Raw genomic sequence first — 27,505 nt, forward strand, 5'->3', positions numbered from 1 at the left:
TTTTTCCAAATCTCACCCAATCATGGTTCCGTGTGTCTAGTATCTTTTTCATAGACATACTTGACAAATTAATATCGAATAAAGAGTTATTTTTAATCGGAAATGGGCGCATACATTTTTTAATCATATTCATTAATTCATTCAGACATGTACCGTTGTCTTCATGGAATATTATATCTACATCAGTCCTCACGAAAACTTTTTCTGAGACACTAACCAGTATCGCTAATTAATTCGACATGATTTCTTGGGGAAAATAATACCCCCCCCCCCACTAAAAACAATTTTTATTTGAAGTTTGTGAGTAAAATGTCCAGAGTTTACACATCGATAATTTCTTCAAAAAGAAAGTTTGATTCCCTGTATCATCAATATCAAAAATTTGAGTAGTTCCCCCGCACTATGTTATTTGTTTTCTAGCGCGTATGTATACATACATGTAGCGTCTTTGGATTTTTTGATGTGTAAATTTTCGTTTAGATTTATTTTTTTCCAATCAAAACAATTATGATAAATAACATTGGAATTATGGTAATACTTTAAATATACCTTGGTTATAAACCAAGGGAATACATACTGCACAATAGCAGTGGCGTGTCTAGAAAGGGGGAGGTACTGACAGTGGACCGTTTTTGGTTGAATGTCTTTAACAAAAAAAATCATTTTTGCCATCTTGGCGTCGTCACCCCCTCCTTTAGGCGGAAAAGGTATAAACTTGCTTATATATCAACCCCCTCAACCCTTTGAAAATGTTCTGGATTCGCCGCAAAGTAGGTGTATTGGTATGCTGTAAGAACCATCATCTCTGATGAGCGTTTAGGATCCAATCACACCCCCCCCCCATTTCCAATTCTGTCAGTTCCCGGTCACTTTATCGTAATCACTCTCCACAGAAATAGGAATTTCTTTATTCGTTTACAATAATTCTATAATAGATAAGTAAATAAAATCCATTTACAGTAACAGCAGATGCTTCAATTTTTTCAACTCTAATGTTCGGGGGGTTGGGTTATCAGTAAAACTATGTTTCACTATATCATGTCAAATACTTTAAATAATCAATGCCTTATTAATGAACAGGGTTTGTTCCTAACTTGATTTGAACATATTTTATTGCATATATGATATACAACAGGTTTGAACACAAGTTCTTACAACTTACGAGGTTCTCTCCTAAGATGAATTGATAGCAATTGTCATAAAACATATGCATAGACAAAATAAATACATGTACATATAGCATAAAATGAATTACTATCATGATAATATGCTTGAATTCAATATAAATTTGTGAATAACATTAAAAATGTTGCTGTTAGTTTCATAACCCAAACTGTCACTGCCCCAAAGTAAAATCCGTGTATCATTAATAGATAATTCTTGCAGTTGAAAGAGTTCGTTAAACAAAACATTTCTTACTACTGAAAATCTTTTACAAACAAAGAAAAAATGATATGCATCAATCACAGTTAGGAGAATCGACAATGGGTTTTTCCCGGTGTAAATCATAGTTAAGCAAACAGTTATGTCTTGATTTAGTATGAATTATATTTACTATTCGTTTGTCAAGAAGAAAATGTTAAGGCACTTTTGAAATATTGATCAATATTATTAGAAATGTTTCGGTGGAACTGACAGATGGAGGTTGTTTTATTTGATTTGTTTGCTAAAGAGTTCCATTTGCGAATGGCATCTGAAAAAAGTTAATGATTTATTATATATTTCTTGCTTAGTTCAAGGAGGTGTACCGTAGTCATATTCGTAACGAGTACATGTATAGCGCGATGTATCCTTTCGAAAATTGTCAATGATATCGCCTATCTAAATATTGTGGTACAAGATTGAAGTGAATTTCATACATTGTCATTAATTTTGCGATTTCTCGTCTTTTACATAGTGGTTCCCAACCTTTTTCTAAATAATATGTTGTACGGTGTGACCGTTGAGACGAGCGAAGCCCATTAAAATCTTGCAACACAGCAATCTTTACCCAGAGTTATCGTTCCTTACACTCACTTAAGGAACGACAACTCTGGGTAGAGATAGCTTTTTTCAGCTGAAGAAGAGCAAATCACGTGACTCATATGTGTAATCATTGGAGCGAGCTCGTCGCGTCGCTTCGCGACGTGAGCTTTGCTCGCTAATGATTCTTCAGATGCAAGAATTGGCAGCCCCGAGCTTATGAATCTTTCTGCAACATCTATCCAAAACTGATTTTAAAAAAAAAATGAGTGCTATAAATGATGCTAAAGCATGGATGAAAAAACTCAAGTTTGATAAAAAAACCAACTTAACTAAATTACAAAATCCTTTGATTATGTCGAATATATATACTCTTCTACGATGCAAACAATCAGGACAATGATACTCTTCTCAATCAAAGCTGTACAGAACCTACTGCATGGTAATACAAAGTGGAATGAAATATTCGAATGACACAGAATGGAAAATAATTTTCAGATTACCTTTAATTGTAAACAGCAGTGAACTGAAATTGAAGAACAAAATTTTAGCTTCAAACTAATATTTATTCAAAATCAAAATTAGAGATGATAAGAATTGTACATTCTGTCAGATAGAAGAAGAAACAATTGAACACTTGTTTTGAGAGCGTGATAGTGTTCGAACAGCATCTGTTTTGAACTAAAAACCAATCTTTAAATATCAATAGCAAAAAATAACTTCAATTGTGGATGAAAGAAAAATTATACAAAATAATCTTATTCTGTGGTTAAAGTATTACATCTACACTACGAGATGTAAAGCGAAGACACAGAATATAGATGTTGCGATATCGCTAATGAATACATCATGGATATGGGGGGGGGGGGGGGGGGGACAAAAAAAACATTGCATGGTGCATAAGATAAACGTATACATGTGACACCTACTGAAATCACTGGAATCAATTATTTTTTAATGAGTGTTTTCTTCCTCTTCAGTTGATATTTAATTAATATGTAAGCTGATGAGTATTTGTAATTCTATCTTTATCTCCCCTTCTCTTTTTCTCTCTCGAAAAGGTGTATAGATTTAGCTTGTAATTTGTAAACTAAATTCCGTATATATCCGAATAGAACATCTTAATCGATTTAATACACAATTAAAAAAAAATTAAAATTCATGTAGGAGTGCGTGACTGAAATTCGACGTTTGTAAATTTAACTGATCTGTTGTATTTATAATTTAACTGAAATTGGCGATAAAATTTGTTCTGTTTCCTTTAGGCGGATTTGTGACGTCATTTTACTAAGGTAAACAGTAATGGCGGCTCTCAGGAACTGAATATTCTAACAGGCACCGTCACTGGAAGTTTTACAGGTTTTCTTCAAAGTTGATCAGGTAAATCTCTCGTAAATACCAGGCATGAAGTCTTAAAGTCTTGAAATATCAGAATTGTACCTGTTGATGTTGATTTTACACATTTTAACCGAAATCCGAATCTGCTAGTTTTTCAGGCATGACGACAAAAACAAGAAGTGCACCATTCTGAGTCCCTGACACCATTCTGTATTCCTGTCACACAATACTGAGATCATAATTTCATTTTCCACACAGGTATTACAGAATGGGACAACAAAACTCTAAATACAACAGTTCGAGGGGTGACCCAGAACAAGGGGTCATCCCGCAGAATACGAAAAAGATCCAAGGCATGTCCAGAATCTTGACGGCCAAAGCTGAACACAGGAGAGAGGTGGCTGTCCAGGGCTGGGACAAGCATGATGAGAATATGGTAAACATTGTAACAAACTGTAGCTAGTCATTTTAGATGATTAGGGAAAGGTCGACATTTATGGTGTAAATATGCAGAGTGTGATAATGATAATAGTTACATGTAATATATGTCTTAAGGTGTGACCATGTTAGAGGGTGAAGCAAAGGGTACTGGTATTAGTATCTATATCCATGAATGGTCAAAAAAATTCCCAAGTTATATGGACATGTATGGACAACTGTCAAAGCATCTTAACCATTTTGTTACACAACTTTAGACCTATTATCCGCCTATTCATTGAATGCGGGAAATATAAAGCAATTACTGTAAAAAGTACATTGTAATGTCATATTTACCAAATTTACAAACATACATGTAGGAGACCTGGTACAATTGAAGAGTGATTACATGATGGAGAAAACATATAATATATTATAGTTTACATGCTTTTATGGATTTTGTGTAACACCGCAGATTGATGTGAACTTGGTTAGACGAGATTTAAAATGGCCAAATACATGTCCTTGTACTTGCATTGGAATCGACGCCATTTGGACCAAAATTTCGCAGATTTCTTCAAAAATTTGCTAAAAGCCATTTTTCCATTGCACCAGTTGCTTGATATATGATATTATATAATGTAGATGGTAGGCCTAGTTATCACAGTATCATTAGTTCACCATATTTATAATTAGATTTTAGTGAAATGTCAGTAAATTGTTAGTGAATGCCAAAATCAGTGGAAGAGTAAATTGGTATTGCTGGTTGTTTGTGAAAAATGTCACTTTTGTACATATTAGGATGTCTGTGTAGCACAGAGGTAGCACTCTTGCTTCTCACTGCTGCAACCCAAGTTTGAACCCCATGATCAGCAGTGGTTGCATATGAGAGGGTCTCTCAGACATGCAGGTTTCCTCCTCAGTCTGACTAACGCCACTCCCTACTAATTCTTTTCAGGGGCTGGCTTTAGTCAGACTGGTTTCCTCCTGATACTTCGGTTTCCTCCCACATAATGAGATCGACCCTCTAGGGCCAACATCCGTGCATCAAAGGACCCCATTGAAAAAATCTCTCAAGCTTTCATAGGTTACTGTTGGTATTTTATGTATGTATATTTTTATATGCATATATATATAGAATAAACATATGTATTTTTTATTCATAGGATAAGTATGTGATTGTCTTATTACTGGTCTTAACTTAAGTGTTTTGTTTGTAGAGAAACATGCAACTATTAAAAGGTTTGTTTAAACAACTTGACCCAACAGTGATGAAATCTGTTGTGGGGGTCAGGGGGGAAATCCAGCTTTCCTTCAAGTATGACTTCAAGCGCCATCTGTTGTTGGTTAAGGTTATCAAATGCAGAGAACTCAGAAGCAAAGATTTGCGGTCCAAGATGTCAGACCCATATATCAAGGTAAAGATGTATACTTAGAGTGCAAAACAATAACACAAAAAATTGATAATTAGAAAATTGCGTATGGATACTGCACGTGTTGTTTGCTCTCCCACTCTGAAATTGTTTCTTTAGCTCTCAAAGATGTTGTTTACTTCATCTTTTCTAAAAACTAGTTATTAATTATTTCATAGCTAACGCTCATGCCTGATAACGACGGGCTGGGAGAACGGAGAACGGCAGTGATGCGACAGTGTAATGATCCGGTATTTGACGAAATTTTTGCCTTTCCGTTGGAGGAGTACAAACTTTCTGATCTGAAGATGGTTGTGCAGGTGATAGATGCCGACATTATGGGACAGGATGACTTCATTGGAGAGGTCATAGTGGAAATGAACACATTTAACTTTCGGGAGACGCCATTTCACACAGCTTGGTATTCTCTCCACATGGAGGTAGGATTCAATTCTTTAGAAAAGTCAAATATACCAGTCTTTGAAATTAGTTACTGGCCCAAAGATTAAGTGCAGTATAGTTGGGGTTGGGCTTGTGAAAATATTACATATAATAAAAGGCTGCCACAGGCCTGTGCTTCTCATCAATATTACTAATATTATGTTAGAATTATATAACTATAATATATATTTTAAGGGAGTGATGATTGTAATCAGAATTAATAGTAAATATAATGTTTCTATCACATTTGATCTGATTTTGAGTAAACCTATAATAGTACCCTTAAACTCCATCTACATTTTTTTGTTTCAGACTGACCTCAACGTGTCGGGAGAATTGGAGATCTCTGCGGAGTTCCAGCTTCCTGCCAGCCTCTTTGTGACTTTATTCAGGGCGCAGGGCCTCAGTGCCAGGGATGAAGGAAAATCAGCTGATCCATTTGTGAAGTTGACCGTGACTGGAACATCTTCTATCTTCCAAACACAAGTCAGTAAATTTCTGTTTAGAGATTGTTATCAGTCTTCATTGTACACATAGAATCAGACTGAATATATCTACATGGTATACTAAAGTACCTGTATATCAGTGTACACTTAGAATCAGACTGAATATATCTACATGGTATACTAAAGTCCCTTTATATCAGTCTTCATTGTACACTTAGAATCAGACTGAATATATCTACATGGTATATTAAAGTACCTGTATATCATTGTACACTTAGAATCAAACTGAATATATCTACATGGTATACTAAAGTCCCTTTATATCAGTCTTCATTGTACACTTAGAATCAGACTGAATATATCTACATGGTATACTAAAGTCCCTTTATATCAGTCTTCATTGTACACTTAGAATCAGACTGAATATATCTACATGGTATATTAAAGTACCTGTATATCATTGTACACTTAGAATCAAACTGAATATATCTACATGGTATACTAAAGTACATATATATCAGTGTACACTTAGAATCAGACTGAATATATCTACATGGTATACTAAAGTACCTGTATATCAGTGTACACTTAGAATCAGACTGAATATATCTACATGGTATACTAAAGTACCTGTATATCAGTGTACACTTAGAATCAGACTGAATATATCTACATGGTATACTAAAGTACCTGTATATCAGACAAAGGGATCATAGTATAGATAAATAATGACATCTATAAACAAAGTACTGTGTGTATGTCGTCAGACATCTGGTCATACAGTCTGTGAATTTCGTTAGACCAAATGACTGACCAATTGATGTTAACATTTGAATTAAATAAAGTGTGCATGGCCACTAACATTTTGTCTGGTACATGGCTCAAATATATGTCTGAATATATCTCTGAGGGAAGCAGCATCCAAAGTCCCAGTACATTTAGGGAACGCTGCATGTACATATAGCATATCAAAGATTTTTTTTTAATTCTTTGATATGTATACTAAAATTCTTCATGTTTATCAAGTTTGAAATCTTTAAGATATTTAACAATACATTTAATCATGTAAATACATTCTATTTCTCCTCAGAAAATTAAAAATATGAAAATGTTATTCCAGATTAATTCATAATTTAAACTTCCTACACTGACCAATGTGAAAATTACAATGACTCAGAATAATTAATTATCTATAATGAATTTTGGCTGCTGCTTATCCACAGATATAAATAGCCATACAGTCATCCTTACCCAATCAAAAAACTGTGTGATATCACAGAAATGTGATGTCACCCTGGTCTATTTCCACATGTAAAATTTGTTACATTGAATATAATGTTGTTTTCTAGGTAGCAAATTAGCAGATAATTAAGGGTATAATTGGGGATGTACATGAAATATGTAGGTAAATTTTCTTGTTTTTTACAAGAATATGCAAAATATTTGTGAAAACTATAGGAAATCTATTGCATAATGGACTTAATTCAATGAAAACAGAGTTATTGCCCTTGGATTCAATATTTTGAAACATACATGTATTCATTGATTATTCATATAACTTAGACTTTTAAAATGTTTTATGTTTAACAAGATTTTTTTTTACAATAACCATTGAAAAAGACTCCAACAAAATTTATGTTCCTATCATGCATAAATGAAAGGTGAAGATAACGAACAGTGATCAATCTCATAACTCATATAAACAATACAAAATAGAGAGTTGGGGCAAACACAGACCCCTGGATATATCAGACGTAAGATCAAGTGCCTAGGAGGAGTAAGCATGACATCACCTTAGGGTAGAGTTACTCTGAAATGTAAATAATTGATATTTTACCTCAGGGACATATACATGTATTTCCTATATTGAAATATACATACGTACTTTAATAACACGATGGTTTATTGACATAGGTCAGGAGGGACACATTAGACCCGGAGTGGAACGAGACGTTTGAGTTTGACTTGACTCAGGAGGAGCTGAGCAGCAGGTGAGGGATGGGGGCGGGGGATTTTATCACCTTCTGTTCCAGAAGAGTACCAGTTTTATTCAAACATCAAAGATCGGGAATATGTTGCATTTGGTCTACTATATATTCTAAGTGTTCCAGAAATTTACATTGATGATACGTGTAAAGCACAGGCTCTTGACATTTTAAATATACCATATACGCAGAATTTTTAGCAAGGGTTTAATTTTGGCATTATTAGCAAGGGTGTTGAGATCGCTAAAATTGAATATCGCTAACAATTTATTCTGCATTGTAGGTAATGGTTATCTTTCTTGGAATTACAATGTCACTAATACATGTATCACCTCTTGCTAAATATATGTACCCAGTTTATGAGAAAATCCCTGAATTTGTGTCTCGCTAAAACTTCCTCTTATATGGTATATATAGTAAAAAACTTTGTCTACCTTGAATAGTTTGTTTACTGGAATTATTTTATTGTATATAATTAGAATGTTGCGAGTCTGTGGTGTAAAGATACATGTAGTTAGACTTGCAGATGTTGAAATTGACCTGTATACTCACCCTTATGAGTGACCATATTAAAATAAGGGGGGGGGGGGGGTCGTCATTTCCTAGTAACAATACACTCTGCAGTGATGCATGGCTGATATCTGGAAAGTGTACATTCAGTGAGACTTCAGATGCTGCAGCTGACCTACGATTTCTCGATCAGTGACCAAGTTACATTGAATAGGGGTATTTAATTCCTAGTAATTATAAACTGTAGATTCATAAATATACAAATCTACACGAGGAATTTATTATAGTGTAATTTCGTGACAGGCATCACTCGCAAAATAAAATTACTCGCTTTTAATTTTCTGTTCCTAAAATACATGCAAGAACTTTTGATTAACAGGCAACACACAAATTCATGTTCACACAATTTGACGTATACAAGTCATTTCGCCATATTAAGCACTCGCTTAAAGTAAGGCATCTACTGTATTCTACCGAGATGAAACTTACATGGATGATGGGTTATGATGCATTCAATCATATTTGCTTCAGATGATGTAGTTGACTTATTTCTTGTGGCAAATCCAATTAACTATAATTTCTACATTAAAGAAATTTACAAGGATGATACAGTGATATATTTGAAAATACATACAATCACACTACATTTATTTGTGATATATTTACATTTTCAATGTTTATACCATCGATATCTTTACCAAATAAAATGATAGTCATTTCCTCATGAATATAAACAATATTCTGACAGAAATAAAAGTAATATGTAAAATGATATAGAAATGAATTTCATTTTTGAAAATTCATGAGAGTGTGAACGGCAACGCTTCACGCCAGTACTTGGTGAGTTCATGAAGTACGCTGTTGTAAAGTATCACAGTTTATGCCCTCATGTATTTCAAAAATGTCAAAATCTATTTCTTAAAGTGTTTAGAGACAAACACCAGAGTGTTACTGTCTGAGTGATACCATCTATATACATTTATAAAAAAGAATAAAAAACAGATATTTATTCTTTGTAAGTGTTCATAAACAAGATGTTATCTCAAAGGTGAATCTGTTGTGCATGATCCAGTAAAACTTTATAAGATAACAAATAATGAGAAACTTATCTATCACAGGATCGACATCAAACAGAATGACTGACAATCCTGTAGTACAAAGCCATTTTTATGATCTGAACATTTGCTGTAAAGCACTTTCTGCATATCATTTTTACTTATCAAAATATTTATATAGTCCTTTGAGGGTTACATGTATTTATTTGTAATCATAATAATATTGATATTCCTGAGATTGTAGAGGTACACTGTGAAATCAAAAGATTTTGTGGAGGCTCAATTTTATGGATTTCAAACAACAACGAAATACATAATCTATTTCATGTTTCAATATACAGAGACTATTTTTACAAAATTACATACAATGAAACTGTAAAATCCTGATAATGCCCAGAAATTACATACCAATGAAACTAAAATCCTGATAATGCCCAGAAATTACCAACGAAACTTTAAAATCCTGACAATCCCCAGAAATTACCAATGAAACTGTAAAATCCTGACAGTCCCCAGAAATGATATACCAATGAAACTGTAAAATCCTGATAATCCCCAGAAATTACATACCAATGAAACTAAAATCCTGATAATGCCCAGAAATTACATACCAATGAAACTAAAATCCTGATAATGCCCAGAAATTACATACCAATGAAACTAAAATCCTGATAATGCCCAGAAATTACATACCAATGAAACTGTACAATCCTGATAATGCCCAGAAATTACATACCAATGAAACTGTAAAATCCTGACAGTCCCCAGAAATTAGCCCCCATGAATTTCAATGATTCCTCAATATTAGTTTTGGTCTCTGAGATTCCTCACTTTTAACCTTGGTCATCACTTTTGAACAATACAGATAGAGAATTCATACTTGCCGAATTGAAAGGTCAAGGTAAAAGCTAGTAAAGGTCAAGATTATTAGAACAAGTTTTCTGAAGTTGACATGGTTGGAAAAATATTGTTTTACAAACTTATTTTGTTGTATTCTACTATGTAAATAGTAATTAGTACAGTGTATCTTTTTAATCATTAATCTTAAAATTCTTGTTGTATTCATGATTATTTAAAGAAAAAAAAAGACAACTGTATGGTGAATGTACAAGAATTGATATAATACATAAACTCTAAAAACTGTAGCTGTATAATTGACAATGTTATGAAATGTTCCTGTATAATTGACATTGTTATTTGTAGATACCTGATTCTTCATGTAATTGACCAGGACCGAGCCACCAGCAATGACTCCCTGGGACAGGTTGTCATTGATCTTAGAACCTTTGACCCCGAGAAACGTCTACATGAAACTCTTGCTCTGGCTGATTTGGTAAGATAGCAATACAAACTGTTCAGTCAATATCACTCCTAAATGGTTCATTTTTGTACAGGACTGAATTTATAGCGTGGAAATGAATATTTTACATTTTTAAAGTTATGAAGTGTTTGTAGATCTACCCGATAAAGATATAATATGTCTTTTAAATTTGTGGAGGGTGATGGGTAGGGGTCCACCTCTCGCACCTCTTGCCCCTTCTTCTCTTCTGTCCCAGTATTCTATCTATCATAACTTTTTTCTCTTTTCTTTTTCTCCATATCCCCTCTCTTGGTCATTCTATCCATCCTTCCCCTCCCGGACCCCCTCCCTCCATTTTACTCTGTATGCTCACTCATCTGTTAGAACACCAATTTTTCCTAGGTTCAGCTAAGCAATGCTAATATTGCAAATTTAACATTTGAATCAATATTCAATACCTGTGCATAATATTTTCGTATTCACTGAATTAAAAAAAAAGATGTTGGTAAATTTTTACTTTTTTTTCTCTAGAGGAACACAGAACTGTTGAGGACAAAATGGGGACAGCAGGCAACAACGCAAGAGTTCAAGGAGGCTCTCATGGCTCATGCAGCCTCTAAACACCCTTCCTTCCTGTTTTCTGAGCATTCTGGGAAAAAGGTAAGATACCACATGTTTTATTTTCTACTTCTGTTACTATTATGTGATGAAGTATAATGCCATCATGGCACAAATCCATGCATAATTAATCATTGTGATGCAACTGTTTTGTAATCTGATTGGTTAATGCAGTGAGATTTGAGGTAGTTGAACCAGCACTAATCAGAGGTAAAGTTTTTCAATAGTGACATCATAGCAGAATGACACAAAAAGGAAATGTCAATTGTAATCAATGCTTGAGGTATTTTAGAAAATAAGTTTTGAAGTAATAAATTTATTCAACAAAATAAGGCATGAATATGAAACAAAATGTTGAATTGCATTACAAAAGGGATACCTAATCATTTGTAATTTGTTTCCGTTTGATACTGAAGCGTCACCGGTAAAACTCAGTTTTCAACCGTTAAATCAGCATCAACAGTGAGAGAGAGAGAGAGAAAGAGAGAGAGAGAGAGAGAGAGGTGAGAGTTTGTGTGTGTGTGAGATAGAGAGAGAGGTGTGAAAGAGGGTGTGTGAGAGAGATGGAGAGAGGGAGTGAGAGAGAGGGTGTGTGTGTGTGTGTGAGAGAGAGAGAGAGAGAGAAATAGAGAGAGGTGTGAGAGAGGGTGTGTGAGAGAGATGGAGAGAGAGGGTGTGTGTGTGTGTGAGAGAGAGAGAGAGAGAGATAGAGAAAGGGTGAGCGATAGAGAGAAGGGGTGAGAGAGAGAGGGTGTATGAAAGAGAAAGGGTGAGAGAGTGAGAGATAGAGAGAGGAGGTGAGAGAGGATGAGAGATAGAGTGATAGAGGTGAGAGATAGAGAGAGGGGGTGAGAGAGGATGAGAGATAGAGTGAGAGAGGTGAGAGATAGAGAGATGGGGTGAGAGATAGAGAGAGGGGGTGAGAGAGGATGAGAGATAGAGTGAGAGAGGTGAGAGATGGGGTGAGAGAGGATGAGAGAGAGAGGGCGAGCGAGAGGAGTGTGTGTGTGAGAGGGGGGTGAGAGAGGATGAGAGTGGGTGGGCGAGAGAGAGGTGAGAGATAAGGGGTGAGAGAGAGAGGGAGAGAGAGAGGGTGAGAGGTGAGCGAGAGAGGGTGAGAGGATTGAGATATTAGGTTATTGAAAGGGGTTTATACTATGTACAGCATCTCTATAACGGTTTAGAATCTGTGTGATTTTCATGCATGCTTATTTCTCAATGCATGATTAACAAAGGCGAAATACGTTCTGTTTGACTGGGAAATCCACCGCGGTCCTGTGATCATGAAAATCACACAGATTCTAAACCGTTATAGAGATGCTGTACAGAGAATAAACCCCTTTCAATAACCTAATATTTCACTCCTCTCACCCTCACTCTCTCTCTCTCATCCTCTCTCTATTTCTCTATCTCTCACTCTCTGCCCTCTCTCTTTCACACACCCTATCTCTCTCTCACCCTTCTCTCTATCTCACCCTCTCTCTCACTCCCTCTCTCCATCTCTTCCACATACCCTCTCTCACACCTCTCTATCTCACACACACTCTTTCACCTCTCTCTCGCTCACCCTCTGTCACCCCCTCTTTCTTACTCTCTCTCTCTCTCTCTCTCTCTCTCTCTCTCTCACACACATCTCTATCTCTCACCCTCTCTCAGTGAAGTTTACATCATAGGAAAACCCCTCAAGTGTTTAAGAACGTGACTTTCAATCATTCTGAATTAATTTTTTTTTGTAATGTCAAGCATTAATTCAGGTATGCGATTTTCAATATATATGAATTTTTTGTTGTGTCAAGCACGCGATTTTCAGTCTAATAGGAGATTTTTATAATATCTTGAACGCACGCGATTTTCAATCTTTCGTGATTTTTTTCTTGCGTCAAGCACGTAATCTAAAATGTATGTGAATTTTTTGTAATATCAAGCTTCCGTGGAAAAAAGATGAAAAAGGAAACCTTGAATAATTTCTCAGAGTTTCATAAACTTTTGAAAATTGCGAAAATTGTGCAAGTTGTATATTTTCGTGTACAAAAACTAGAAATACCCAAATCTGACTGATAATTTATTTTGCGGAAGATAGTAATTATTTGTATCAGTGAAATCTAAACAGATGAATAAAGAAGTGATATAAAATCATTAAAGGGGTTTTCGTATTGAGGTAGTTATTTGTAAATTGTATGTGAACCAATCAAGAGTTGTCTTTCTTTCCCCCTTTTTACATCCACGCAGGCAAGCGTTGAAATGGAGTATATAAAAAATGTTCTACTTATCTCATACTTAATAGTTTCTTCTTAATGTAGTTTCACGCATGGTTGTGTCGTTTTTCAACCGGGAATACTTTTGTCCAAAGGGTATATGAGTAAAGCTATAGTTTATCCAATGGGTGACATGCACCACGCGCATGAGATAACGAGGGCACTGAATTACGTTAAATATTCTTATATTCAGTTTGTCAGTGATATACTGAACTTTTGATGTTTCATTGTTTACATATCTCAATTAAAACTGTTCAATCGACCTTTCAACTTATCATTAAAACTTACACGTACTGTATATTCAAATATACGTACTGTATATTCAAAAGAGAAACAAATAAAAAGAAAATTTCAAATATCGATATCGCGGGGGGGGGGGGGGGGGGGGGGGGGTCGTGCCTATGATAACAATGGAAGCATGCTATCTGACTTACTGAAGGCTTCAAAACAAAAAGTTTGTTGGCATTTTTTTCATATTCATGTCTATAGTACACATATAAGTAGATTTCAAATTTGTTATATGTAAAATTCCAATATAGAAATCACTGTAATGACGCCTGCTCAGTTGTGAATTTTAATGTACACCCTCCTAATACACTCAGAGTTTGAGGCAAACGTGAGGAATAAATTGTACAAAGTGTGTTTCTCTGAAAGATCACGTTCATTATTACAAGTTATATACACGTGTAAGTTTCTCTGAGGGACCGCGTTCAGTATTATAATCTATATGTACACGTGTAAGTTTCTCTGAGGGACCGCGTTCAGTATTATAATCTATATGTACACGTGTAAGTTTCTCTGAGGGACCGCGTTCAGTATTATAATCTATATGTACACGTGTAAGTTTCTCTGAGGGACCGCGTTCAGTATTATAATCTATATATACACGTGTAAGTTTCTCTGAGGGACCGCGTTCAGTATTATAATCTATGTACACGTGTAAGTTTCTCTGAGGGACCGCGTTCAGTATTATAATCTATATGTACACGTATAAGTTTCTCTGAGGGACCGCGTTCAGTATTATAATCTATATGTACACGTGTAAGTTTCTCTGAGGGACCGCGTTCAGTATTATAATCTATATGTACACGTGTAAGTTTCTCTGAGGGACCGCGTTCAGTATTATAATCTATATGTACACGTATAAGTTTCTCTGAGGGACCGCGTTCAGTATTATAATATATATGTACACGTATAAGTTTCACTGAGGGACCGCGTTCAGTGTCACAAGTTATATACACGTGTAAGTTTCTCAGAGGGACCGCGTTCAGTGTCACAAGTTATATACACGTGTAAGTTTCTCAGAGGGACCGCGTTCAGTGTCGCAAGTTATATACACGTGTAAGAATCACTGAAGGATCACGTTCAATTTCACAAGCTATACACGTTTAAGTTTCTCGGTGGGATCACGTTCTGTATCACAAGCTATAATCTGAAGGATTACATTCAATATTACGAGCTATACACGTTTAATTTTCTCTGAGGGACCACGTTCTTTATCACAAGCTAAACACGTTTTAAATAGAGTTTCTCAAAGTCATGGAAATTATATGACTTGAAATTAACTAGAAATCTAAGCAATCTTCTTCGATAGGATTTGACCACTGAAATAAAATCAAGGACCTGTGTTACCGATATAATACGGGTCACTACGAGGACAAGCGAGGTCGACAGAAATCATTTCTTATTCAATGATACGATAGAGAACAGTCATGTGCTCTAAAATGCAGATTTGATCCTTGTTGAACCAAAATGTTTTGAATGTGTTTGCACCTGGTTTCAACTATTTCGCAGAAAACAACTGGTCATAGTCGTGTTGGATATCGGACGGAAATGTATGTTCTCGGTGACCGTGCACTAGTGGAATAATGTGGAAATATCGGGAATGTTGCTAATATTTATACTTTCATAAATAAAGTTGATTTGAATTCATACATGTATTCATAAAGTTAGATTCCTGTTGTCGTTTTCGAACATTATCTTGCACCAAAGGTCATTTATAAGTTTTATATGCACAGCAGGTATCCTTAATTCAATATTAGTGTAGAGAAGGGAATTATTTTACTTTTCCCATAAAAGGTTAATCATTCTATATGTATAGCTGTATAAGTATGGCTGATTGAATTAGCTGTAAAAAAAAAAAAATATGAAAGAAGCATTTACATGTAGTTATTGTAGCAGTATCTTGAGTATGACTATTAACAAGGGGGTCGGTGGCTCAAATCGCAACATAACCAGTTTGTGTTGCAGATATGATCTTGGAAAGCTTTTTAGCTCACCTGCTGAAAGTTCAAGTGAGCTTTTTCTGATCGCCTTCCGTCGTCTGTCCGCCCGTAAACTTTTTACAGTTTTAACTTCTTCTCCAGAACCACTAGGACAATTTCAACCAAACTTGTCAAAAAACATTCTTGGGTGAAGGGCTTTGAAGTATTTACAAATGAAGGATCATGCTTCTTTCAAAGGGGAGATAATCACAAAAATAGGGTGGGGTCATGCAAAAATCTTCTTCTGAAGAACCACAGAGCCAGAAGAGCTGAACTTTACATGAAACCTTCCTGACATAGTGCGGATTCAAGTTTGTTAAAACCATGAACCCAGGGGGTAGGTTGGGACCACAATAGGGGATGAAAGTTTTACATGCGAATATATTGGTAAAATCTTTGAAAATCTTCGCTGCAAGAACCAATAGACCAGAAAAGTTTACATTTATATGAAAGCTTCCTGACATAGCACAGAATCAAGTTTGTTAAAATCATGCCCCCCCCCCCCCCCCCTCTCGGGGGTGGGGTAGGATGGGGCTATAATTGGGGATCAAAGTTTTACATACAAATATATAGAGAAAATCTTTTTTTCAGTAACCAATGGACCAAAGAAGTTTACATTTACATGAAAACTTCTTGACTTAGTGCAGATTCAAGTTTGTAAATAGCATGACCCTCGGGGGTAGGTTGGGGACACAATAGGAATCAAAGTTTTACATGCGAATATATATTGAAAATCTTTAAATATGGGCCAAGGTGACTCAGATGAGCAATGTGGCCCATGGGCCTCTTGTTTTTTCCCCCGGCTGTGTAGGTATATTTATATACCATTCACAGCTGTGGGTAAACTCATTTTGATCCACTTGCCCCCACCCCCACCCACCCTTTCCTCTCCCAGGGCGGAATATTATCCACTTTAACACCGAATACACGTCTGCCAGGGATGAGAATCGGACCCTGTTCAGAAGCTCCGTACCTAAGGAACTATTTCACTTTTCTATATGCGATGCTGCTCTCGCGGCCCTTGATAGTATTGATTGTGTAACAAAATAAATACATGTAACATCAATTGTAAAAAAAAATAAAAAAATAAAAAAATAAGTTGCATATCTTCATTTGGGGTATAAGTAGCTCTTGACCGCCATCAGTGGAGGTTCGCGGATGAACCCGGAAACTTAAACGACAGCATCCCCTTGAACTAACAACTTGGAAACGAATATCAGTTTTTCATCTCCACATTTTTCGCAGTACAGAGAACAGGAACAAAATTGTTTTATTTCCGAATTATTATCCAATCATATTCCTTGAACCTGATATTTACAATGTCATTGGTTACACTGTAAGTACCAAGCGTGGTTTGAAACAAGGGTTTTATCTTTACAATTAATTTGAATTTCGTAGCATCTTCAAATAATAAAAAAAGAACTTCGTGAGAAAAAATGCCAATGTACAAGGACAATTTCGTAGAAAGTTGTGTCATAGAAACCTTGCAGTAAATATTGGACTTGATCTCCCACAAAAAGCACCGCAAGATTATAACTTTTCCAGTTTCGTGTAGATGATATGAATTATCATATTTGTAACACCAAGCGCATGCATCGGGGCTACATTAAACGCTTCTATATACCATTATTTATTAGCTTTACATCTAGATTTAAAGTTGTTGGGCAAAGTTCGAGAAAATTATGACTTAAAGGGATAGTGCCAGGCTGACGACTCAGTGATATCGTAAAAGTAATTTGCAGTTGAAAACAAATTTGTATAGAGTCCCACCAGAGTTTTCAACATGAATAATATGTAAAAACAGAAATCCGACGTGCAGTATTTTGCCAATTGTTATTGTTTTTGTTGTGGTTGTGTTGTTGGGTTTTTTTTTTCAAGTGGCCCAGACACAAACTTTCAACATTTTTCAGGAAAACGGTAATTGCCTCTTGCATATTCATTCAAATATACTGTGATTTCTCTGACAAATGTGTCAAAATTTCTATCCAATTTTCTTGAAATATAATCATACTTTGCATCTAGGGGATATTACATACTTAGTGCGCCATCGTCCTCGCTAGGCAAGTTACCCAGCATAATTTCTATTCATTATTAAGTTTAAGTGCAAAACGGTGAAGGTCAGTGAAGAGGGGGGAAATTGCAACATGACCAAATTGCTATATATAGGACACATTATTTCACATTTCAGATCACAAATAAATAATTTTATTGGATTTAATTTTCTGATTTGGAGATGCCTTTATCCGTTTTCATTTTTAAATAGTTATACATGTAAATCTGTACTAATTCAACAAAGAAAGATATGAATGGTAGTGAGTGCTGTTGTTGTATTTGTGGTTTACTGCATTGTCCTGGTATAAGAAGTCGTGTTTGATGTCCATTTCTACTGTCAATAACCTCAAGACCGTTATCATTACGACGTCTTCCGAGGAAAGCTGAGGTTACTTCAAGTACCAGATCTCCGGTGGAATTTTTACACGATTCCATTTCCGTCCCTATCTATTTCCAACCCTTAATCATATTTAATAAATACTTTTATACTACTCAGATACAAATGGAGTTTTTTAATGTCTGTTTTTCTATTTTATTTTAAAATGTTTCTTAAGCAGTAGTGCTGAATAAAAGAAAGTGCTGATTTCGTATTCAGCAGCATCAGATGCATTGTCAAACGTTGGACGACCGACCGTGAGTTTCCGACGATGCATCTGATGAATCATTCGAGGATCTTTTAGATACTTGTATCGTCTAAAAAAAAAAATAGACTAAAATTTCTTTTCATGTTCAGATAAGTTTACTCTTAATGTTCGGGCACAATCTAAAGAATAGATTTAGACAACAGTGTTCAATTCTAGTAATTTAGTAAATGTAAGCTGAATTTGTGGAAAGATTTGATATGTTTTGCAGGGAATTATTTATCAACTCTTTGTGTCTTTTAAAGTCCGTTTTAACGGTATGCAGTTTCTTGCAGTTATAGACGTTTTCAACAGACAGTTGCGAAACTGAATTTTTTTCCTCGAATATGTTTTAGGACTTTGATTAGTATTTAAAATTTTACAACAATGAATGTGTTTAAAACATTGCTCTCCCGATGACGCATTGGATAAATCGTGTCAAATAGTGTGCACATTTAAAGTACAAAACCCCAATTTCACTTATTACAAAATACTAAAACTGTTTTGACTTCTTGTAAATAATCATATTGAAGTTTTTTTTTTAGAACACACTTTGCAGGATTTTTTGGTGCTTGATTTTCTCACTGGCATGGGGAAATGAATTATGTTTAAAAATGAAAGCTTTCTGGTGTAAAATCAGACACACGCAGAATATTAACCCATCAACCTGTTTCATATACCATATTTTCCTATGTAAACCATTTTTTTAACTATGAAAATTTGAAATTAGTTTGTTAACAAGCGTTGAAAATGCCACAGAAAATCAGATGTTTAGAATTTCTGTGAGTACATATTCGAACAGATCTTTTTTACGTGACGCAGAATGATCGGAAACCTTTCCTGAATGCCTTTTATCCAAAAATAGCATCATTGTGTGATATTAAGTTTCCGTTACATTGTAAACAGCAAAATTACTGCAATTTATCCTTGGAAATCAAACACCGAACCTATTGCTGAAACATTGAGCTCGTCAAAAATCTTCCACCCAAAAATGCAACATGTGTATTGTTTTTCTTTATCAGCTATAAAATTGCTTAATGCCGTTTTGAAATATCTGTCAAAGCTAGAAAAAGATGAAATGTCGAGCGACATAACACACACGGTTCAGCATTATTAATTTAAGTGTCGTATCTTGTCTGGGAGTCAGGCGTCGGTTTTTGTGAGTCAGGGTGCTGATACAATGAACGTTATTGGTGTCCATTGACTCGTGGTCGAACTGTAAGCCATGAACGGGTAGATGTGTCAATTTACGATCCGTCTTGTTGTAGTATATGTTACAGGCCGCTTTCTGTTATCACGTTGTTTCTTTTGTACGTGGCGTATTAAAGGGGGAGAAAAAAGAGTCTTCGCTTCTTTGTCCTTTAATGTTCAAATTTAAAACACACCAACCACAAACAACTCAGCTGAAGACAGGACAATTTGTAAAGTCAAGTACTACATATTTCATCAGTGAGGCACCCTCTTTAACCACGGAATGTACCCCCGGGGCTAGGCTGTGTTTTTGGGTATTGACCACTGGCCGCCAGACTGGAGACAAACCATTATTCGATATGGAGAGCTGAAATTGATAGATTTGACTAATGTCCTATTGTGTTTTAATTACGCATACATTGAAATAGTCACGTATTACTCATGCAACAGGATTCCACGTTTCCTCATTATTAGATAATTACTGTCTCCAACAACATATTCTGACTTTGAACTCCGAAAACCCCAAATATTTCAATATTTGGCACATTTAAATGCGTCATTTTTTTTTTAAAAATACACACATGATATTTCTTTGGAGAGATTTTATTTTAATATTGGGCAATTTCAATGCGTATATATTTTAAATATACACAATGTGATATTTCTTTGGAGAGATTTTTGAACAATACTTAATTAACTGGTTCTAATATTTGATGCTATAGGGTTTTTTAACACGTCACCCACGTTGGGTATACTTGGGTTCTTAAATCAACAATGGATGGGCTGATGATTATCCGGACTTTTGCATTGAGTTGCACTATTCCCATGACATTAGGATTGTCTCCGTTTTAAGTTTGTTAATCTAGGTAACATGTTACATGCTTTAAAACGTTTTTTGGTTTCTAGACTGTACCAACTTTAACAATGACATTTTATCCAAGACACGAGTAACAACTCGTGGATGATCCATATCTCCGGTATCTCAGGCTACAGGATAATCTCTACCGCCGGTATTTCAGGATAATCTCTATTGGCGGTATTTCAGGATAATCTCTACTGGCGGTATTTCAGGATAATCTCTACCGCCGGTATTTTTAGGCTATAGATTGATTATTGTTTAACGTCCCTCTCGAGAATCTTTCACTCATATGGAGACGTCACCATTACCAGTAAAGGGCTGCGAAATTGAGGCCTATGTTCGGCGCTTACGGCCTTTGAGCAGGAAGGGATCTTTAACGTGCCACACCTGCTGTGACACGGGACCTTGTTTTTTTGCGGTCTCTTCTTAGGGTGATCTCTACTGGCGGTATTTTAGGCTGTAGGAGGATCCCTATTGTCGCTATATACGGTTATAGGAGGATCCCTACTGGCAGTATTTTAGGCGATATTTAGCTATAAGACGATTCCTTAGTCTACTTATCGTATTGTAGACAATTGGATGATCTCGACTGAGGGTATTTTTACCTGCAAACTTTATAAGATTATTCCTACATTTAAAGTCCCGTGGGATCCTCAGTACTCCTTCCTTGTCGTAAGAGGCGACTAAATGGGGCGGTACTTCGGATGAAACCGCAAAAACCGAAGTCCCGTGTTACAGCAGGTGTGACTCGATAAAGATTCCTTCTTGCTTAAAGCCCGTAAGTGCCGAGCATAGGTCTAAACTTTGCAGCCCTTCACCGACAGTGGCTCCATACATACGAATGAAATATTCTCTGGTGGGACGTTAAACATGATACAATCAATCAATCTACAATATATATATACATGTATATATATATATATAATATATTCTCATATATATATATATATATATATATATATATATATATATGGTAGAGAAAATTTATAGGATTCTGTTTACATTGTTGGTCATAAAAGGGGTATTTTTTGGGAAGCATTATTCCCGTGCAGACAATATAATATAACACATATTTTTCATTTGAAGGTCAAGGTCATTTACACAGAGAATATTGAATACTGTATATATCCGATACCAGCCGTTTATACTATACCAATTTGAAGTAAATGTTCATAAACGGTATCCAAGGAAACCGGGGTTAACATGGTCAACGTCACATAACTTTCCTTGATGATTACAAAAATGTTTAATGAACGAAATAGACAACCTTTGTCCAAGCTGAACGTCACAGAGAGTAGTTGTTCATCGTCCCCTCCCCAACCCCCCACCCACCCTCGTGTGAAACTGCATTTTATTGATAGAATTTCATTAAAGATATAAGTATGTGAATACACTTTTTAGGTTTTGAATTTTTATCTTGTAAAGCATTTTCTTGTTTGTCACTCCTGATTTAAATCATGTACATGCACTTTTCTTTGTACATGACAAATATTCTATGTGAATACGTATCAGTGACATTTAGAGGGGATGGGTATTGTGGGGTTACAATGTAAACCCTTTGGTGGCTGTTGTGGGGTTACAATGTAAACCCTTTGGTGGGTGTTGTGGGGTTACAATGTAAACCCTTTGGTGGGTGTTGTGGGGTTACAATGTAAACCTTTTGGTGGGTGTTGTAGGGTTACAATGTAAACCCTTTGGTGGGTGTTGTAGGGTTACAATGTAAACCCTTTGGTGGGTGTTGTGGGGTTACAATGTAAACCCTTTGGGTGGAAATTTTGCCAGAGGGATGCAACTTTTTTTTTCTTTGTAAAAAGTACCGTCTGAGGTCACAACCCAATCCCTCCTGAATTTTTCGGGATCCGCTCCTAATGCAAATTTTAAATAATATTTTATCATTTCCAGTTATTTGATTGCGGCTATATGTCCAACAGTTGCGATAGTATGTGTGGTTTTTGGGGTATATACATAAGGTGTGTGGATATTTTGTAAATGCGACAGTCAGATAAATACATGCAGCTCTACTCTGGCCTCTTTCTTGTGATTTTGCAATGATTGGTGTCCACTAAACAGTTCCCTGAGATGACCTTCTATGCATGTGCATACTCAAGGACTCACAGCTCTGTCAATGGCGAATCTATTTTAGGTAGTAAATGGGATATCTTCTGTGGAGTTTAAGTCACGATTTCAAACTAATTAACCCAAACATTCGACCCTGAGAAACTGTTTTTTCTATTTTTAAAGTGACAATGAAATCACACACAATCAATTGTTTCTAAATTTGTTTCGTCTTTTAAAAAAATAATTTAAATTGAATAGTTAGTGCAGACATAATTAAGGACATTGCTTTGAACTATTTAAATATTAGGTAAATGTTTATAGTTTGTATATCATATCTCTTTTAATGTAGAATTATGTAAACTGATAAGCTATAAAAATAGCGGGAAAAAACATTATCTTTTCAATTTTATTCTTTCATTTCAATGGTTAAGTGGGCAGGTAGAATTTTAGCAAGGGTAAAACACAATGCCAAGATTGTACGGAAAGTTGTGGGTGGTCTAAAGTTAAATAAACATTTTGTTGCTTGCTGTTTATCAGTTTCATGATCAATACCGTTCGCATTTAAGTCCAACAGTTTTCTTTCTTCAGAAATGTACTTTCATAAAAAAAAATTGTGATGGTAGATTGGCACTGCATTGCAATCATTGTTGAAACCCATTCTTTGATTATGTAATTTCAATTCAAGGCCGTGTCTTTTACAATAATTTTCTACATACGGGTAGTTCCCTCAGCGTACCTGGTAAATATTTCAATGATTGCTGATTAGTTTTATTAATTGCCTCAAATAGATGAACACGAAGAATAGTGGAGGTAGAGATGAAAATTCACAGAGACAGAAACTCAGGAACGGGAACATCGACGTTTTTAGGATGTAATTCATTTTTGACATTTATTATTCCAAGTATTTGAAGTTCTCGAGAAGGGCGAGAACTTCATTGGTACTAATTAATTACGGGCATTGAAATTGATAAAGGAAACTATTTTAATAAAAGTGGGTGATAATTTCAAGAGGCAGATAATTTCAGTAATTTCTGTAAAGAATACCAGCCAGTGTGGCTTTGTACTTTGTTTTATGGAACCGTTTTAAGAAGAAGCTCCGCTCCGATTCTAATTAACAATTTTCCTTTTTTGTCTGTACCTGGTGGTAGCAATAGCGGGTAGATTACATCAGGTGTAGGGAATTTATTCACCCCGTGTTAATCGGGTCCGGGACGGTCTTTTGTGTCCCCGTTATTTATAGGGATCTGTTTTTGCTGATAATGACGGGATGGCCATTGATTACAACATCCGCGTCAATTAGTATCACAATATGACAAGTTTTATAAGGGCTGTCAAGATATCATGCTATTTCATATAAAGTGTAAATTTTCATTGTTTCACAGTATTTCCATACCCACATAATATGTGGTAAATGGTGGTTAAAACGCATTTTTTTTTGTAAAAAGAAAAAAAAAATTATAATGATAAAAAAATATTATGCACTTTTTAATATTATATGGTGAAATATTAAAATCGAGAGCAATATTTTATTTTCTAGATATTGATTCCTCTTTTGAATGACACGAATAATAACATGGTATAAATTTTGATTTGAGGTTAAAATACTCGCTTTAATGAGAAATTGACGGCAAATGATTGGCCGTCCATCTCGGTTACTGATATGGTATGACGATAAGGCAATTTATTGTCACTTATTGTCACATAGATCAAATAGCCAGACTCAATATTTTTCTTTCATCAGGTGGTCAACGTCAGCTGTAGAAAAGCAGGTGCCCGTGGCAGAATTCGCATCATTGATGGGATTCCGGTCAAATGACGCCTGCACAGTCACCCAACCGTGTCCTTTCGCCGCTCTTCGTCTTCAGCTCTCCGTCTCGCTTGAGTCGCTCTTTCGGCTCACATCGACTGTGATATATATGTTGTATTTATACAGTAAATATTGCAATATTGATGTTTATTTTCTAATTACAGCCATACGCGATCATTTGTTTGTATAACATTTACTAAGTCATTAAGTCCGTCCTAATGGAAGTTCTATTGTTGTTCCACATTGAGTGTCCTGTATCATCAATGTAGTCGAAATTTGAAACGTATTAAAATTTTACAGTATGTACATATACGTATTTTGTTGCTATTTTACGATTGTCTAAATAAATAATGTTTATTTTACAAAGTATAAAAACTGTTACATAGATATTGTTCGCATAAAAATTGTATTGGATATAGAATTAATTTTTATATTAGTGATATTATCTTTATCATTTTCACTTCTGTTTTCTTAGTGCATGTAAAAATCATTGTAAATTTTTATGGTATTTTTTTTCTCTCCATACAGCTATATTTTACATAAAATTTTCCCTAAGATTTTATCAATATGAAAGGTCACAATGATTTCCCAATTATATTTCCACGAATATCAAAATTTAAAACTAATTTGTTATCTATATTTTAGTGCGTGTCAACGTGTGGGCGTTGGATAAAACTAAGAAAAGTTGTTTCGTACTTTAAGATTTGTGAAGTTTTGTTTCTCGACATTAATTTCTAATGTGTTTCCTTAGAACATTTGTTCCAGCGATAACGAAATTTAATGTCTTTATTTTCACTTTTTCCTTCAGTAGTGTGTATCCACTGTAAAGTTTTGTATCTATGTACCACGTACAAGATTGATAGTTTTCAGATAAAGTCCCCCACCACAAGTTTATCCACCAGAAATCTGCTTTAATATGCTATTTTTATGACTTTTAAGATCTAATTTGTTATGTTTGTGCTAATATATAGATGATATCTGCTCTCTGTTCTGTCTTTGTTCGATAGTACTGATGAACCGCGGTAATAACTTAACATTAGCCCGACAAAATCATAAGGTTATCTAAATTAAATTTTATCACATTTCAAAGTTTAGTATTCTTTAACAGGAAGAAAATTTAATTGAATCCTTTTTTTTTTTAAATTCACTAAATTTTGAAATTGACTTGGGTGTTAATTTCATTTCAGTTGACATTGATTATAAAATCTATATATTTTCATCTTTCTTTAAGACTGTCTTTCAGAGATATTTTGTGATTTTTATATGAATTTAAATTGATGTACATGTACATTTTATGGTTAGTGAATACCATTTAAGAGTACGTTTTATTCTTATCGTTGGCCATCACCGTTCCTTAAGGCTTTTTTATACCACTGCTTGACCAATCCTTTGATGATGAGTGTACTTGCTCATGAATCATAATAAAAGACACAGTGTAAAATGCTTTTACCAAGACGTCATACACTTTAAGCCAAAATCTTTCTCGCTACATGAGTGTCAATTTTAAAATGATTTTATCAATAAGAAAATAAAGTACATTAAAAGCAATTTACGATATTTGTGAATGGAATTTTCTAAAATCACTACTTTATTTTACTCCAAGGTCAAATAATTAAGTGATTTGTGACCTTTAAAAGTATTTTTTTTTTGAAAATCATGAAATCACATTTAGATCTAATGTAGCGGTGTATTATAATGGCATAAATTTGATATTATATGTTGTCAAAGAGAAAGAAATTGGGGAATATTTGGAGAAGGTCCTTTTAAGTTTTTTTTATGTTCTTTTTCATTACGAGGGACTGTCACTTTAGGGAAACATTTACTATCGGATTCCTGGGTTTTATTTCTTCTTGATGACAGCCACTTCAGGTCTCCAAAGTCTGGAATTAAAGTTCGGGCGGCCTGCACTTTTTTAATGTCTTTTCCAAAACTTCATATTTTGTTTCTTATCTATGAAAAAGCCGATTACTATCTTGCAATGCGTGCTTTTTTGTGAAGTTTGTGCATTTTGGCACTCTGGTATATAGAGTATGAGCTTTTTATCAGATGGAGTTAAATCTTTTGGTTATGATATGATATCTCCAAAATCTCGATGAAATCTCGCCACATTTTAATCAGTGCAGCGCCCACTGGGAACAGATGCATGTTACTAAGGGCTTCTTGTCTCTGTATTGACACAGACAGCCATAGCACGCGGCTACTATTCCCTTACTCGTATATGTATGCTCTATCAGTACTTTTCTTTTTTAAAAAGACAACATCGCAATGTATTGTTATACGAATATAATTTTTGTTCTTTTCTTTGTATTGCTCGATGTATCATCACAAGCAATTCTTGATATGACTACTGCAGTAGATCTGCCGACTTCAGCTGGTCTGTAGTCGCTATATTGTATCAATTAACAATGATAGTGTATCATATATTAATAAAAGTGTCATTTTTCTTGATACTTTGTTCTGGTTTTTGCAAGTACATTTCCGTTTTATCGATCACGACGCCTGTGATAAGTGACTCGCCTGTCCGCCCGTCCGTTACATCTCAGGCTTTATCATTCTACGTTTACGTCTATTGTTGACTTATGAAGCAATTTAAAAGCGTTTACATATTTTCACAATCTTAGGCACATTAGTGTACGCAAATTAGTGCGCCAATACTAGCACGAAATCAGCTTAAATACGATCACCGCAAAAATAAGTACTTTTATTCGTAATATACGTTTATATTTCAATATGCAGTGCTTGTTTGTAAATGGTGTTAATTTTCGAATGTTGCTGTCAAAAGTTCATTTTGTCTGCAATCGCAAACGAAATGAGTTTGGGTGCTCTACATTTAAAATGTCCTTGTGAAACAAATCTGCCTGACCTAATTTCAAAGACAGATGTATATCTTTTCTAACGGAATTACGAAAAAAGTA

At 35.1% G+C, this 27,505-nt stretch overlaps 1 protein-coding gene across 1 annotated transcript; it reads left to right on the plus strand.

The window, feature by feature from the left end:
• The first annotated feature begins 3,225 nt into the window (after positions 1–3,225).
• Positions 3,226–27,038, plus strand: LOC125654674 (synaptotagmin-10-like). Its single transcript, XM_048884680.2, has 9 exons — positions 3,226–3,342; positions 3,559–3,736; positions 4,938–5,135; positions 5,309–5,569; positions 5,883–6,056; positions 7,931–8,007; positions 10,770–10,899; positions 11,398–11,526; positions 24,525–27,038. Exons 2-9 carry the CDS (start codon positions 3,569–3,571, stop codon positions 24,597–24,599), a joined length of 1,212 nt encoding a protein of 403 aa, XP_048740637.2. The 5' UTR covers positions 3,226–3,342; positions 3,559–3,568; the 3' UTR covers positions 24,600–27,038.
• Positions 27,039–27,505: the final 467 nt, after the last annotated feature.

Source organism: Ostrea edulis, chromosome 7 (assembly GCF_947568905.1).
Source record: "Ostrea edulis chromosome 7, xbOstEdul1.1, whole genome shotgun sequence".
Lineage (NCBI taxonomy): Eukaryota > Metazoa > Mollusca > Bivalvia > Ostreida > Ostreidae > Ostrea > Ostrea edulis.